The sequence below is a fragment of the Egretta garzetta genome, unplaced genomic scaffold (genome assembly GCF_000687185.1).
Source record: "Egretta garzetta isolate BGI_Z169 unplaced genomic scaffold, ASM68718v1 scaffold251, whole genome shotgun sequence".
Lineage (NCBI taxonomy): Eukaryota > Metazoa > Chordata > Aves > Pelecaniformes > Ardeidae > Egretta > Egretta garzetta.
This window is the reverse complement of record NW_009258952.1, coordinates 3,343,443-3,361,088: the sequence shown is the minus strand read 5'-3', so window position 1 is coordinate 3,361,088 and position 17,646 is coordinate 3,343,443. Positions and strand designations below refer to the sequence as shown.

At 38.4% G+C, this 17,646-nt stretch overlaps 1 protein-coding gene across 1 annotated transcript in view; it reads left to right on the top strand.

The window, feature by feature from the left end:
- ZFHX4 (zinc finger homeobox 4) overlaps nucleotides 1-17,646 on the top strand; it is a 124,952-nt gene that overhangs the window by 85,097 nt on the left and 22,209 nt on the right. Inside the window, exon 4 of the mRNA XM_035890116.1 lies at nucleotides 16,504-16,620. Within this exon, the coding sequence (XP_035746009.1) occupies nucleotides 16,504-16,620 (117 nt within the window). The remainder of the gene's footprint in view (nucleotides 1-16,503; nucleotides 16,621-17,646) is intronic.

The following is a 17,646-nucleotide window of genomic DNA, read 5'->3' as shown; positions in this document are numbered from 1 at the left end:
TAAACAAACAGTAGGAGGAATATTAAATTAGGGGTTTAGGCAAATTAGATTAGATGAAGAAATGATAAAAAAGATTCAACACAATTCAAATGAAACAGCAGGGTTCTAAATAATACTGTACATCTATAAAGCTGTGTATGTTGCTTCACTGTTACTTGGTAGGCCAACTGTTTTCATTTTACATACCATAAAATTATTGTAACTGCATTTCTGCTTAAGCAAGGGTGGGGACACTTTAAAATGGAACAGGCTGTGTACTGTTTTCTTAATCATAGGAGCCCTAGAATAATTATCAAACAGTGTTTTTCACAGAGTTGATCTATAATTCATCTGAGGAAGAAAACATCCTTCCAATAAAAGATTTTTTTGTCCTCAATTTTTCAAGGGTTTCTTTTTATTATTGTCATTAACCCAATTATCACATTTCACAACTTCTTCATTTCTCAACTACTTTTTCGTATGCTTGTAGCTGGAGGGAAAAAACATAGGTGGAGACATTCAGTAAAAAGGTTTTTACAAGGGTTACAGTTTTTCTAAGTTACAGCCAAGAGAATTTAATTGGGGGAAGGTTTTTGGAGGGTGGCTTGTATTTTTTGACAGTTTGTAATATTTTCAACTCCATAACTCAACAGTCATGAGACTGCATTAAAATTCCTGAGATTCATAAAGCAGTCAAATTTGAATTATCTGTGAATAGATTACCTGGGTTGTGGCTTGACCAGAGCCCATCTGCTGCCCACACCACTGGCTGCAGCCCATTGCTGCAGAATACATGACACAAAATAAATATTGCTCCTACCAGGCCCGCTCTGCTTGCTGCAATTTAATGCTGTTCCTTCATTCCACAGATAGCTATTTACAAGTGAAAGTGAGTGAATTACTTCAAAAGTGAATTTATTAAATGTGTTCTTTTAGTGTAGTTTACATATGGTTTTGCTTTACTTATGTAACCCCACCCCTGTAGTACCCTGGATAACTGAGAGTTGATTATAACACGTTTGGGGTTAAGTTTTAGGCTTCCTTTTTGCTTAAGCCTTTAGAAATGGTGGTGGGTTTTTTTTAATTCTTTTCTTCTTCTTCTTTTTCTTCTTCTCCTTCTTCTTCTGTTTATCCCACAACTATGCCATTATTTTATTCTGCTTTGTTAGCAGTGAAAGTTCACGTATAACTCCATAAACCGAGATTGTGTGTATAGCACCCATCACAAGACTTTCAATAAAAGTTCCACAAGCTGACCATTCTTCATACATTTCTGTGACAAGGCATGTCTTCCATGTTGCCAGAAGTAATGTACATCTATAACTTAGCTCACAGAAGTACCCTCCCTGACTTTGATGGTTACAGGCTAAGCAGCAGGGCTCAGTTTCCAGTAGAGGTCTATTCTTTGGCCATGAGTGAATGAATGACAGAAATAGGACTGAAAACAGTTTTCTGTGAAAACTTTTTTATTTTGAATGAAGGAATACATGAAAAAAAGCTTTCACTAGAGTTTGATCAGCAACTGCTTCTGGAAGCTTTTCACTGAAAGCTGCTGAAACTGCACACTGTCTTTGAAGTATTTAGTATTTATTTTATTTTCACCTTTGATTTTTTTTTTCTATTAGAAACTAGGGGTTGAGTTCAAACTTAGTTATGCTGAGTTTATAGTAGTCTCAAGTGATATTTCTTATATGATTTTCAATTACTAACTTGCAAGGAAGAAGACCTAGATGAATCAGATTCCACTTCCAGCTTGTTTCTCTTAAAGGTCTGGTAGCTGACTTTTCCGAAAGAACTGAAGTACATTCCAGGCTCCTAAGTGGACCTTCAGACCAGTCTTGTTCCTGTTTTATTTGCAAAGGCAGCATGTATGGGTCTGTCATAACTCATAAAATACTGTTGAAATAGTAGTTTCATTCTATTTTAAAAATTAACTTAAATATCTTAGTTGGATAAAGGTAAAAATGATTTTTATTACACTGATACTTGAGTTTTTTTATCCCAGAGATGCAAAATAGTTTTACTTAATCCCATGACTGATGAAATACAAGTTTTCAATTTAGTTCTTTTTTTTCATGTTGAAGCATCTAACTGCCCTAGTTGCATACTTCCCCTTATTTCTGTGTTCCCAGTTTCTGTTGACTTCAGCTTGCCAATTGATTGTTCTTTCTCTCTCCATGTGTGTATATATACACATGAACAGTCAAAAACATTTTAACTTTTTCATGAAGTTCAACTTTTTATCGACTTTGTGAGGTAGTATCCAAAAAGCAGCGTTGGCTTGGAAGTGGCACAAGCCATGCAATCAATTTGACCTTAGGTATCATGCCAGGCTGACATCGTCTGAAGATACAGAAACATGTATATGGTCCCTCTTAGCCATCAGCGAAAACATGGCATTTGTCAGTCTGACAAATTGTATGTTGCACATGATGGAATGAGTGAGGAATGTCACCTCATCGTCACATGCAGTCCAAAATAGATTTTAACTCAGAAAAGCCTTGGATGAAGAGTCTCTTCCTATTTCCTCATCATTTGACAATATAACCAGTATGTTTGTCTGTGCTGATGCTGGTATTCAGTATGTCAAGTATGCTGGGCTAACCAGATGTAGGACCTTTCACAAAGCATCTGGATGAATGAAAATTCCTGCCCAAATAGTGTTCATATGAAATCGATAATACCCCATTCTATCTTCACAACAAATTCTGAGGAGAAAGCCCATGGCATACCTCTCAGCTCCCCAACCTGTGCTTGTGGAACAGAGGCTGTTACAAATACAACAGACAAATAAAATCTTGAACCCAGTTCCTGTGGTGAGTTGAACCAAAGCACTGGTTCTTAACCATAAAATACGTTTTAAAAGGTTTCATGAGTGGCAAGTAAATAAATATGTTGTAGATATAGGAAAGAAAGAGGATCTCTGCCCAGGCTTCTTTGGGGTACTAAAGGGAGGATATCTCAAAAAAGGGGGTTTAGACAGAAAAGTGTGGTGCCTGCAGTAATTGCTTCATCTTACATCCTCACACAGTTATCTGAAATGCTTGTCCTGTCTTTCCTGTGTACTCCTCAGAAATGTCCCCAGACCAGCAATTCTAACTGACTGGACAGATCAGCAACATAAAGGCAGCTAACTAGGACTCTGCCTAAAAAAGACTTGGTTAATTTTTACAAAACTTATAAAAAAAATTAAGAAATTCATAGATTTTAAAAAAATATATAAATCAAGCTCTTTTATCCATATCTTAAAAAGAACTCAACATTGTATGCTCAGATGTTGTATGAGACTAAAAATAGAAGTCTTTAAAGATGCATGGATTAACTATACAGTAAGCAGCAGAATTTATTTTATTTTTTTATGAAGGTGCCTAAATTAATCTTGCTCTTATAATAAGCAACTACATAGGGTTTTTTTTCCTGATTTTGGAAGTTATTTCCTTCTTACTTTACATCATGTTCCACTTTTCAAGTGAAATACTACTATAAACGAGTGGCTATTATATTCCCCAGACCTCAAAGCCCAGCGCACATGGTTTTGTGAACACATGATTTGAAATGAGTGGAGCTTTCTCAATGTATTTGTAGTTAGTGTGTATGGAGGATATATGTTTCATGATGTCTATAAAATCTGCTTAAAGGCCAGGTGTTGACCATCTATTTTGCATGGGTAAAAATCCTCTGTGCCTAATGTATGGGGTTTTGCTAATTTCTCTGAGACTATGTAGATTCTTGAAGCTTCTCAGCTTTCAGTCCATGGGTGCCGAGATAACACTGAGCACTTCTGGAAATCAAATGTTGTGTGTTCACTTAAGCCCATTTTTCTGTAGTACAGTCTCTGAAGATTTGAACTTCTGTGAATACCCTTACTCAAGCCAAGCCAATCCATGCTAATACCTTTCCCCCCACCCCCCACCCCCCATTCTTCAGCATAATGATAACTGTGGAGCCAATTTATGCTGAGGTGATGAAAACTTCTTGTTTCAAAAAGAAAACAGTATTTGTCACAAATATAGCACATCTGCCCAACTGTAATTGTGTCTCATCTTTACTTCTCTTTCCATCATAAATGAAGCTACAGAATTTTTTGTGATTACAACTTGTATGAATTGACTGGTACATGTCTGACTGCATTGGTTGCAAACTTTAATAAAATTATTTAATTTCATCAATTTAGCACAGACATCTGCCTGTATATAGAATAAAACCAAGACACTCTACACTCACTATGATACTTGCTAACTACAGTTACTGGGCTATTCCTAAATTCCTAACTCCTATTCCTAAGCCCTATTCCTAAATTAGCTAAGCCTGGGTCTAGTATGGTAATGTGAATCAATAAAAAGTTACACTTCTATATGAGGTTTTATTTACTCCACCCCTGTGAACTTCAGCCTGATTTGTGCAGGAAAATCTGTGCATTACCTCACAGCCCACTCCTAGGCATTTTATGACTTTATATGCTACAGATAACATTCAGATAACAATATCTGTAAATATATACTGCTTGTTGATCTTATATGCCTGAACAAGAAAAGGGGAGTTTAATATATTGATATAGTAGAGCAGATCTGCTTCTGCCTCTCAAAGAAACCACTTTCATAATCAATTAGGACTAATGTACACTGTACTACCTTAATTCAGCACCATGTGCGTATGCATAAAGATACGGTCTGTAATTCAATGGTCACATTGCATTTCCCCCTTGCCTTTCTGAGTTTACGGAATGGAGCTGCATGGGGATATGGATGAATCAGTGCTGTGCAGTGATGGCAGTCTTTAGAGCCTTGCTGTGTTTGCTGAGAAATTCAAAAAGTGAGTAGTGAAGGAGGCTGTGGATGCCAGGAAGAGAAATAATGGGGTATGTTTAAGACAACTGATGAACTTGCTTCCATATCTGTCTCTGCTGGAGAGATCTTATTTTTTTATCCTGAGCAGGTCACCTTACCCAGACTTTTCATAGGAGTTCACTGACTGTGTGGCCTTCATTTTCTGAGTGCTTGATTTGAGGCTGTACTATAGTGTTAAATAAGTGCTGAACACACAGAGCTGCAAATGAAAGCAATCAGTGCTGCGCTTTGAGCATATAAAGTGCTATATATTGCTATGTACTTGGAAAAAATTGGGTCCCATCTGTATCAAACTGGGTTCTCCAAGTTAGTAGATTTTTTTTTAACCTCAATTTCTCTATACCTCCCATTTCTGAAATTGCAGAATTGCCTACTCATCTCTTAGGACATAATGAAGATCAATTCATTAATGTTTGTGCAGCAATAAAAAGTCAATAATGAAATGAATAATTTGGCTTTCAGAATGGGTTGAAGAGATGTAGTAAATAAAACATGTGGTCATATGTTAAATAGTGAGAAGAAAACAAAATTTTGAATAGCTTTTCACTAAATAAGTATCCATAATTTTGTGCAGTGAATAGGGCAAGAAGCTTTGCCATAAGGTAGAGCTTGATCAGGACATTAAAGATTGTGTCACAAAGGAAGTGTCTTGATGTATTTTTAAGGTATTATTTTATTCCTGTGATATTATTAATGGGTCTAAAAATAAGGGGGAGAGGGTGTTACATCTATAATCCCATAGTTATTTTTTGAAGACTGGAAAATAAAGTTACCATGTAGCACTATACTGAAAGTCATATGAAACAACAGTGGGTTTGGATTTGCTACACAGACCCCTTTTACTAAAGCTAATGAATCAACTGAGAGTAGCAGAAGGTTTTTGTCCTCACTGTAGACAAGCACTGGTGAAGGGTAATGCAGTAAGCCAGAAGAAGAATTATAAGACTGAAAAATCAGGGATTTAATTTTGGGCTGTGGGAGACACCATGTTTTACTCACATTAATTTCCAATCTCTTTGCCTAGTAATCACAATCTTCACCTATCATTTTCTCTCCACATCTATCCTCCCACACTTTTTATACATATTTTTTTTCATCCCACCAGTGATCTCTATTTTTCTTGCCTAGTTCTGCTGCTCATTCTTCAGACATCCCTTCTACATTTCTAGTAAGCTCCCAGCTCGCTTTCGCTGTCCATCCATGCATGCTTCCATCCCCGAATGCTGAATGCCAGCTTTAATATTACTGCACAAGTCTCTCAGCATCTCTCAATGTCTTTGCCTCATTTGCTTAGTTGATTCCAGCGGTCTGAGCTTTTGGTCCTAGCCAGCAGTATCTCCTGAAGTCCAGTTGGGTGCCGGCATTTGGTACACTGCTGATTCTAGTCCTAGTCTCCTGCCTTCTACCTATTTTTCGTTTGATCTTAATTACCACCTCAGTTTCTCCTCCCTCTCCTGGTCTTTCATGTTCTTTTCCTTGGGCCTTCCTCTGCTTACCTCTGCCCAGTACTTTCTCTAACCCCCAAATCTCATTTCCATACTTCTTTTGGTCCTGCCAACCTACTAGCACAGGGGGGAACACGCTGCTCCTGTTCTCCTAGAGCAATTGGTTTCCAGTGCACTGTATAATGACAGACAGCAGCAAAAGAATAAGAAGGGAAAGTTCTGTTCCAGCAGAGTAAGGATGCTGTAGTTGCAGTCTGGTTGTACAGGGGAGCTGCCAGGAGAATTTGTATTTTAGAGGACCTATTTAAGCTGCAGCTCCTCTCTGAGGATGGCGTGTGCATTGTTTAGTACACATAGGAACTGGGTGAAGAGGTTTGTGGAAGCTCTGTGGGATGTGACTGAATACACACTTTGGTGAGCTCTCAGCCCTGTGGGAAGTGGGAGTGTGTTCGGTGATTATGGATTCCTAGGAGAATTTCAGCTCTTCAGTACAAGTGGCTTTTCCGAGCATGGGTAAATAGAATTTTTCAAAGCTATATTGCTTGACTGAATTTGGGCAGATTTTTCCAACGTGGCACATGCCAGACACTGTTCTGTCTGCCAAATTTTGGGTTCCAGTTTAAAATCGCTGGAGCAGTATAGATTTCCAAAACAGTATGTACATATAAAAATCTATTTGTCCTAATCCTTTGCTTAGAAGGAGCTGAATCATTTCAACTGCAATTTTAAAAAAAATGCATATGATATCCAATCTGCAGCAGAGATTCAGCACAGTTGATTTCAGCCTGAAAAGTTACGTTAACTGAACTTATAAGCAAATGAAAAGGATGTATGGTGGGAAGTCTACTTTAGCTTACAGATATGTGGCCCTATCAAGTTGTCTGAAGTCATTAAGAACAAATTTTAAGTTCAGGTCTTGTTCAGAAGCTTTCTCTGAAATATTTGCAGTGCTATCAACAGAGCTACCTCACAAGACATTTCAGGGTCTTAGCTAAATTGGCACTGTAGATTTGTGCTCATTAGGCAGTTGTGAGCAGAGAGTCTATAGGCAAGGGATGTCCTTTGCTTCCACAAAGATAGAATTATATTGCTGACAATGAAAATCAATGTGGGGAGTTGTTATTTAAACTATATATGGGAGAAAGAGCATTCAAATGAGATAATCATAGCAAAGGTAAAAGTAGTACAGTATAATGAACAGTGGGAATTAAAAAAACCTAAATGAAGAAAAGAGGAAATGAAAGGTGGAGGAAAACATCTAGTATGTTGTGCTGGTTTAGTAAAAAAACCTGGATACAAATAAATCCACCTGTGCCATTCTGTTGTTGTGATATAAGAAGCTTTACAGCGAGACTGGGTGACCTGAAATGCTTGACTTGGCTCTGGGAGAACCCCTAGATATAACGGGCATTTTTGAATTCAGAATGTCATGGTTTAACCCCAGCCGGCAGCTCTGTCCCACGCAGCCACTCGCTCTCTCCTCCCCCAGTGGGATGGGGGAGAGAATCAGAAGAGTAAAAGTGAGAAAACTCGTGGGTCGAGATAAAGACAGTTTAAGAGGTAAAACAAAAGCTGCACACACAAGCAAAGCAACACAAAGAATTAATTCCCTACTTCCCATTGGCAGGCAGGTGTTCAGCCATCTCCAGGAAAGCAGGGCTCCATCACACGTAATGGTTACTTTGGAAGACAAAACTCCATAAATCCAAACATGGCCCCCTTCCTTTCATGCCCCAGCTTTATATGCTGAGCTTATGACATCATATGGTATGGAATATCCCTTTGGTCATCTGGGGTCAGCTGTCCCAGCCGTGTCCCCTCCCAACTTCTTGTGCATCCCCAGCCTTCTTGCTGGTGGGGTGGGGTGAGAAGCACAAAAGGCTTTGATGCTGTGTAAGCCCTGCTCAGCAGTAACTAACACATCTCTGTGTTATCAACACTGTTTTCAGCACAAATCCAAAACATAACCCCATGCTAGCTACTATAAAGAAAATTAACTTCCTCCCAGCCAAAACCAGCACACAGAAAAAACTGTGTATGCAGTCTACTCTATTTCAGTATTTATGAGTCACCCATTATTGTGCTAAGAACCAACTGATATTGCTCATCTTCAGAGCATGCCATGCAACTATCTCCAACAAACTTGCAGTTGACGTGAGTTTCAAGCTTCCAAGTAATCAATAGGATAGCATAATCCCTGCCTTCAAAGAATGCAGCAAGAAAAGACTAGCTTTAGATATTGAAGCACAACACTGAAACTGGGAGGATTCTGTAGGCTATTGTGGATGAAGGGGATAGAGATATGTCACATTACGGCTGTGGATCCCAAACACACTAAAATATTATGATATGAGTCAGGAACATTCCACAAAACTGCATAATACTTGAGTAATGACACAAAAGTTTGTTATCCAAATTTTCCAGATTGGGACTGGAGTGGGCAAGGGAAGACAATAACAGAAGGGGATGAGAGACAGCAGGGAGGCAGGAACGTACTGCTGTCTTACTACTTTGCTAGTTTTGATGAGCAGACTTTTATCCTTTCCTCCTGTCTCAACACAGAGTTTGACCATGTGTCAGTATACTGTATTTTGTGCAGTACAGCTACAGTTGAGCCAGGAAACTCAGTTTTTACAGGAAATTTTTGGAGGACTTTGCAGTGGAAGTCTTGGTGAAGATTCTTACACATCACTCAGCCATTGTTATCTGGGTTGGAGGGGAAGCTAAAAGCACCTGGGCTGTCTTTCCAAAAAAAAAGACCACATCATATATGCTTATGTTAAAGAAGCCAAGCTTTTGAACTCTTAAGATTTAAGACAAATACAAATAAGTTTGTAAAAAATCCATGGACTGCTATATATGCTATAGAATATTTGTTGGGTAATTGTGGAAAACAAACAAACAAACAAAGATCCCAAACCAAATAATTTTGTAAAGGTTATTTTTTAAAAATTGAGAAAGTGTTTATGTTCAGGGAAAATGTTATTCAGTGTAAATAGATCACCTACTTCTGCCTGTGACACTTAACATCAAAAAAGGAGAATATTTAAACTGGAGGGCTGTAGTTAGCTACGTGACAAGACATACTACAAGAACTTATTCAGGTCAGAAAAAAGTATCCTTAAAAGTGGAAATAAAGCCAAAGTGATGTTAATAAAACTGAACATAAAGGTTGGCTAAGAGGAGCAAATATGTGAAGGTACCTAGAAAAGTTAGACAGGAATTGTTAAAGTATCTCAGAGATAGAAAGCCTGCAGAAGAGTTATTAGGTCTGCTAGACCACCAGAGGATAAAGAGTCAATCCAAAATGATCAGGAGATGGCAAAGAAAATAAATTCTTTTACTCTAGTATTCTCAAAAGACAAAGGAGAAATGTATGCACTAACAGAATTCTTTACAGATAATTTCAGAGACATACTGTTAGTGAGCCAAAAAGAGGTAAATAATTCAGAAAGAAAGTCTGGAAGGTAAATGAGAAGGATTTTACAGTGTATTTCAGAAAGAAACCCAAAAACTGAGTCACTAATAAAGTATGTCATTTAAATGACATTTTAAATGAGCTGTTAATTAACATTTTGGATTTCTTTGTAAATACACTCTAAAGGATTATTCTGGAAACTGTGAATGGGAGAGCCAATCTCACCACTTACATGATATATTGGAAACTTAGCTCAAGTAGGAGGTAGGAAAAAATGCAAGACATCAGGGACAGTAGAAACATTTGTACGTGAAGGGACATTGAACACACAGATTGCACAGCAACACAGAAAAGTAAAACAAGGCTGAACAACAAGTATAAAAAAAAAGGTGAATGATACTGTGAAGAATCAGTATTTTCCTTTTTTTCCCACAGGCTAGAAATGAGCACCCAGTAAACTGGTGAAAGTCATGAAGAGACTCTTATTGACTTTCTGAGCTTTGGGTCAGGCTCTTAGGCTGAGGTTCACCCGCCTAACTTCCAGCATTTAGCTGCAGTGCCAAGGTGAAAAGTCTCCACTCCAAACACTAAATTTCACTCTAAAATCCCTCTGTAGTCAGGGAGGAATTAGACAATTCAGTCTGTGTAAAGTCTGAGTTGTGCCCTGGAGATACCTGCCTCTCCCTCCGTAGGGAAGAAGCTTAGAGCAGTGCCTGAAATTAGGCAGGGTGTATCCAGCATGTTGAATAAGAATTAACAATGAGGTTTAATTTTCTTTTCTATATAACCTTGATGGAAATGCATTAGTCTTCGAGTCAGACAATGCTAGTGCTCTTCATGCCTTATGCTGATGGGGGAAACAGCAGTTTCTATGAACTCTTAATGGCAGCCAAAAGAAAAGTACTGATCAGTTGGAAAAGTTAGACTATTCTCAATATAGATTCATGCTTCAATGCCTTTCTAGAGATGGCCAAGTAAGAATAGTATCCCTTTTTGCATAATAAATGATTAACTGTACATCTCCAATCACATCTGGAAAACATTGCTGAGTTTCATTCTGAATAGCTGACATTCTCTGTTAATGGTTTTGTCAGCATATGCTTCTCTTGCCTCTTGCAAAATATTTGATAAAATATTAATGTAGAAATAAAACAACAAAAATACAAAACATAGATTTTCCAATTTTCTGATAAACCAGTATGGCTCAGCATATAGCTCCGCATAAGCTTGTCAACAGTTTTTCTCCACATTTTACACCACCATCAGAGTAAAACCCTCTTCTTTTCCTGAATTAGTCTGAGACTATGGGAGGGAGACTAGAAAGCAGTCGGTCCCAGCCAGCAATGAGAGAAAGGGAGAGCTTGCTCAGCAGCCGGACTGGAAAGGACACCCCACCCCTCTAAACTTCTGGGGAGAACATTCCTTTTCCTTCTCCAGCAGCTGGAAGTAGACTACGGTTAAAGAAAAGGAAAAAAAAAAAAAAGTAGAAAAAACTAGATTAGGAGATAATAGTCCTCGGCAGATTAGCTGGTGATAATCTTTTCTACCTTCAGAAGCTAAGAAGCAAAAAGAAGTAGGGTAGACGAGAGCTACCTCTCTCCAACAGACAGAGGGGTGAGGCTGAGCATGGCACGTGGGGAATACTGGCTTCTGGGTGGAGTGGATGGATAAAGTGGGTGTGATTTGTGACACTCCTTGGGAAGGATCCACCACAGCGCGCTGTGTTCAGCCAGCTTTGCAGTCGGCCTCCTCTGACACAGTAATATGTTTCAACCAGAAGAAAATAAACATTAGACTGCTATAAAAATTCAAATGATGCACCACAAAACAAAATGGCACAATTTGATACTAACTGCCAGTTAGCAATTTCTGGTCAATATGATGATCATCACTTAATTATAGGCTTGTTTCCAGGAAGTTCAGCCTTCTAACAGCTATAGTTTTAAATATAACACAGTGATTAGAAACAGTTATTAACAGGTTGATGCCGTTATTCCCCTTGAGTCTCTAAATGAGAAATTAGAAAACCTGTTTGAAGATGAAATATGACCACTAGAGGATGCAGTCAAGATCCTGAATGAGTGAGGCATCCTGTTCCTCACTCATGTTCTGCAAGACCAGCCAGAAAATAGAACAAATACTTTCTGGAATATTTTTCTGAATAAATGGCAATCCAGAAGTCAGGGAGCATTTATCAATGAGGTAGTGTAACTAGGATAGCCCAGAAGTAAATCCACAAGCCCTGTTTTCAGTTATTTTTTTCTTCTCTTGCATATTCTTTATTTTCCTTTGTTAGTTTTTCCTCCTTTCCCTCCATTATCTCTCGTCTGTCCATCCCTCTAATCCACCCTTCCATTATCCTTTGCTAGTGTTTACCTTTTCTCAGTTAATCTCAATAAGCCGTTCACTCTACCAGTTGAACCTGGGATACACCTGTTCTGAGCACTTATGGGTACCTTTGATTCAGCTATTTATTGAACATATTGCATAACAAACCCCAATTATTTTTTCAAATCTCTCTCTCATTTCATATTTATTTACTTACTACTTCAGTTGATTGATTTATTCTTTCCCCATCCATCCGGCCCTCAGCCACAAACACTTGTTTAATCTTGCTTTCTCTCTCATAACCACAATTACTCACCCACAACTAGTAGATCATCCTTATTTAGGAAATCACTTGCAATTTGGAGAGGGCAAAAGGGATACCAACAACAACAGCAAAATCCAGGACCAAAACAGGAATTACTGTCTGTTGATTGAGATATCAGTGATGTAAAAAAAAAACCAAAACCAAAATCACGAGCAAAATAAGACCTTAAAAATAACTTGTTTCTTAAATACATTTGAAGACAGGCTCCCAGTGCTGCTCATCAGTAAGGAAAATTCTCTGATAAAACAGAGGGAAAGGTGATTGATATGCTTCTATGATTATCACAATGCATTTAAATTAGAGAAGATTATTTCAACTCAGCCATGTCTTGCTTTAACTATTCAGTATTTTATTTCAAAAAATAGTATTTGTTTCGCTATACCTTCCTTTGGCCATGGTGGATCTATTTCTTCCTTTATTTGCATCTCAGTAAGTCAAACTTTTCTAATCTGTGTATGAATATTCATCTAATTTTGCTGCTGATGTCTGCTATTCAGCTGTGGCTGAGGCCTGGATTTTGCAATTGATATCATCACACATCTTGACTTCACTGGGCTGGGGAAGGTCATAAGGGTCTTCCTTCATAAAATTGGTATAGAGTTGGGGTCTGAGAGTGTAGTTTAACATATTAAAGTGTATGATGTAGACTATATAACATACAATATCAGCTGATTAACATTACCCCTGAAGCTTAGCTTTTCCATTTTCCCTTATTTTACAGTTTTAGTGCAGACTGCTAACCTTATTTTTGTGTTTAATTGTAAGTCAGTTGTGAGGAAAAAGGTTGATAATGGCTAAACTCAAGAGATCCAACATCAAAAGAAATTTTCAACATTTGGGCAAAATAAAACCAGGTGTGAATAAAATATCACATTGCAATAGTAAGCGTTATTAAAGCCATTAAAGTACATTTGAATCCGGTGTTCTATTCATTTTCAAAGCTGACATTTGTAAATGTATATAGGCAGGACTCTTGTAAATTTAAAACAGAGCATTAGGACTTGTTCTGGAATCTGTACCATCATACTGTATTTTGTTGATACATAATAGTTCATAATTTTGTGTCTTTGAGCAGGAGCCATCACATTTTTATAACCAAATAGTATCCTTGTTGGTTAGCATATTAAGTAAGAACAAAAATGTTACTAAAAAGATACGTGTGTAGCATCTTGGCATAGGATTCAGTGTCTTTGATAACATGCTTCGTTACATATCCTCAATATCCGTTCTAATGAATGGTCTTAAGGATTTTTCTTGTAAATTTGCTAGCTGCTTTTAGGTTAGAGCTGTTGTGTTTCCATCTTGTCCCTTTGACAAATGTCACGACAGGGTGAATCTTAGCCTTTCTGTAATATTGAAGGAAAATAGGAGAAGTTGTATTATCATTTCTGTCTATGAAATTTATTTCTGAAGTGAATGCCATACATATTTCTGAAATGAATGCCAAATGTATTTTCTAGAAGTGAGTGCCATTGAAAGCTAAGGCAGGCAATTTATACCGTGCATAATAATGATATTAATTTTTATGGTGTGTATAAGTTACATTTTGATTAGTTTTTTGCATGATTAAAAATTTGCAAAGCCTTTATGGCCCCCAGGAGCCTACCTGTAATAAACAGCTCTCACCTTCCAAACCATAAAACAGGTCTGCAGTACTTGAACATTAGAGCTAATTGCCTTGCTACATCAAAGGGAGCACCACAAGACTGAGAAAAATCACAGAAGGGGGGGGTGGGGAGCAGGGGGCAGTTTCACCTCTAAAGGTTATGTGTTTGTGGCTTGGTGGAGCCCTGTAAAGTTATGGCCTCAGAACTGCTGTTTGCGATTAAGTTGATGGGGAAAGTCTATCCCGCAATCTCTCCCTGCTGCTGACACAGAGTCTTTGTTCACATTCAGATTTCTCAAACTGTTGCCAGGGTCAGGCTGAGGTCAGACACCACGATGATGTATAGGAGAACATGTCTGGGAATTTCTCTCACACTTAAAACACATACCAGAAAAACAGGAGAGCACCCTGCAAAAATTGTCTGATGAGACCCAGATGATACTGTAGCTTTTCTTTTAGTACCTTCATAATTTTCTTTCTCTTTGCCTGACACACACACAATGTTTTATTAATGTGTGCCACGATAGCCCTTACAATTTTATGTCCCCTCAAGATAAGGACACTCAGTAGTAGCACTTTGACACTTCATTTTCCAGCCCAGGGGGATTGGGCCAGTAAATCTAGTAAAAGAAGCAATGCGTCCCTTCCCAAGGATGAGTCGAAAAGGGATTGCCATCGGCTCCGAGAGGCCACGGCCGCGCTCCCCCGCCACCCTGACAAACACAGCCCCGCTTCCAGCTGCGACAGGGATGCCTACCATGTTTGATTAGCGCTCATCGCGGGAGGGGGCAGGGGGCCGTGGGGGGAGGGCGCTGAAACGGCACGAGGGGGGGTTCCATTCTGATGGAAATTTTTTTTTTATATGCAATTATTTTTAAAAGAGGGGACCATCTTTCTCCCTGTATTGTTCCAAAAAGTGGACACGCATGCTTAGTCCTAACCTATTGTATTCCGATGTCAATGCAAAACACATTGATCTGTGGTTGAGAGGTTTTTTCGGGTTTTTTTTTTTTTTTTTTTTGGTTGGGTTTCCAAAATTGCAGCTGTGTTTTTCTCTTCTGATTTACAAAAGGTTTCACAGAGAGTTGAGAAGCGGATAGGTTCGCCACATCGATCTGAGGGTTGTTTGCCTAGGCATACAGTTTCAGTGCATGGCTGGCAAGGAAGGCACTGAGCAGCAATTTTTTTGTGCTCAGCTGCTACATATGACAGAGGATATTTCATTCGGCTGTCAGAATGTTATTAATAAAACATGGGGTGCGAAGAGGGCCACTATTTCCCCTTTCAATCACTATAGCATTTACAATGAAAATTTTATGCAGTGTGTAATTTTCAGTTAATGCTTGACACTTAAAATGTCGGTAGCTGCATTTTGTATGGTTCCTGAAGGGTTAATTGTATCATGTTCCCTGCATAAAAGCTCTGCTTATCAAAAGTGAATAGAAGAGTGTATGCAAATGTGTGTCTGTGACCTTTTGCCTTTCCAGGGTTAATTTATATGGTCATTAAAGATTTTATGAAATTGAGCGGCCTGGTGCTTCGAATCCCATTTTACCTTCACCTCCTAATTTATATAATTCCTACCTGAACTGGGAAATATGATTTTTATTTTTTTTGTGTGTGTGTGCTGCAATGAAAACAGCATGCTGTGCTGTGGGGAGTTGCAAGTCTGGTTATCTGGCATTACTCAGATTGCTAAAAATTCATTAAAATGTGACATCAGCACAGTGAGAGACAAATGATCACAGGATGAAAAGGAACAGTGGGCCTTTCACGGATTAGTGCTACACAGCCCCAGCATAGAAGCTAACTGCATAAACAGATTAATCCACCAGTAGCAGCATAGCTAAGATTTACCGAATAATTAAATGGGCTTGAGTTACTGTGAAGATTTCCATGTAATCTAGCTGGTGTGAACACGTAAGTGAGGTGTGGGTAATGCTGCTTCCTCAGGAGCCATAGACCAAGTTGCATCATTTATCCTGAATGGCTCCCCCTGGAGACAAAATCTGAGACTTCTCCCGCAAAGCCAGAGGTTTATATTTAATACAGTACCTAATACCTAATACTTACTTACTGCAATTAGCCGGATACTGCTGCACTAATAGGATTTATATTTCAATCCCCCCCCCCCCCCTTTTTTTTTTTTTTTTTCTTTTTTTTTGGCTCCAAGATGCATTTTTACATGTGCGGGCTTTTGTTCTGGCCCGTGTGGTGTGTGTGTGCATGTGTGTGCGTGTATTTTAACACAAATCATTTCTAGCCAAAGAATATGAAATGACAGGCTTTAAATCTGTCACACTGGTGGAAAGCGGGTGCTCTGATAAAGAGACGGTCAAAATTTCTGCATAGATTTTGAAATATTGCAAATTATTCGTAATTAATGTGCAACCTCTTCAGAGTGTTGTTCTTTCCCTTTTCTTGCCCCCACCTCTCTTTCCCCCTTATTTTGCCACCTTCCTTTCGTGCTGTTCTTATTACAGGACGTATTTTTAAAATGCTTTTAAATGGTCACTGAGTTTCTTTTCTAAGATCTTTTCTGTGCTTATCCACAGAAGAACAAGGCGAAGATACAGAAGGGTCTGCTAAAAGTACATCAGTGGCTGTTGCTGATGATAAAGACTCAAGTGAGAGAGACAATAGTGAAGGCAAAAAATCTTGTAAAGACTCTGGTAAGATGCTAGAATTTTGTCTTCCCCCTTTTTTTAACTTATGAAATGCTCTTTCATTTTAAACTGTCTGGACATTCCCACTACTATTCATTGCATGTGCATTTTGCATGTGATTTCTATCAGTAGCCTCCCATTGACCTATTTTTAATCATAACCATCTGACAGGATAGATGCGGATAAGTTGAAGAATATTACAGGACGACCAGTGAGATTATTTTTTAATCAAATCAGTTTGTGTGCTTGTAATTTTTTAAGCGCCTTTCATTAATCTTAGCTGTACTTGTGATTCCTCTGATGGCATATTAATTTTTCATAAGCATAGGATTAGGTACCACTTGAATTTTTTCTTCAATCAGGTTTTGCCCCCCTTTTAACCCAAAGAATGTGGGGGTTTTTGTTATTATTATTTTTTGTTCTTGCTCTCTGATCAGTTACTCACAAGAATCTGGCCTCTTCCTGGGCATTTATTTGAGGCATTTTGAAAAAAACACACAAAATCCAGTGAAAAAGTTTACAGATGATTCAGCCTAAGAAAGAGGAAATATCATTGAAAACGGATTATGGGTTGGGTAATTTTGATCTCCTGGAATAGACAAAGCCCAGTAATGAAAGCTACTGTCTTTGAAAACAAAACCCCTATGTCATGACATTTACTTGTGCACAAACAAACCCAAGGCCAGCATCTGGTGTAGATACCCAAGGCTTTTTCTGTGTTTAATTTGGCAAATATGTGACTTCATCCATGCTTTTTATGTATGAGATGGAAATCTATGGTCACAATGAATATTACATTGGCTACTTTTGCCTCACGCTATACCTAGTTACATTATGTTGGATTCACTGAAGCAGAAGAAGTGCTGAAACAGGTTGAAGCCTATTAGTTTCAGGTAGTCATATATCTTTTCCTTGTGTGCCAATGACAGCAGCATACAAAGGAGGTTGTATTCTCCGTAAAGACATAGAGTTGTAGAGAACAGATCATTTTATGTATGAGTTTCTTTACACCCAAATTCTCCTATACTGTAA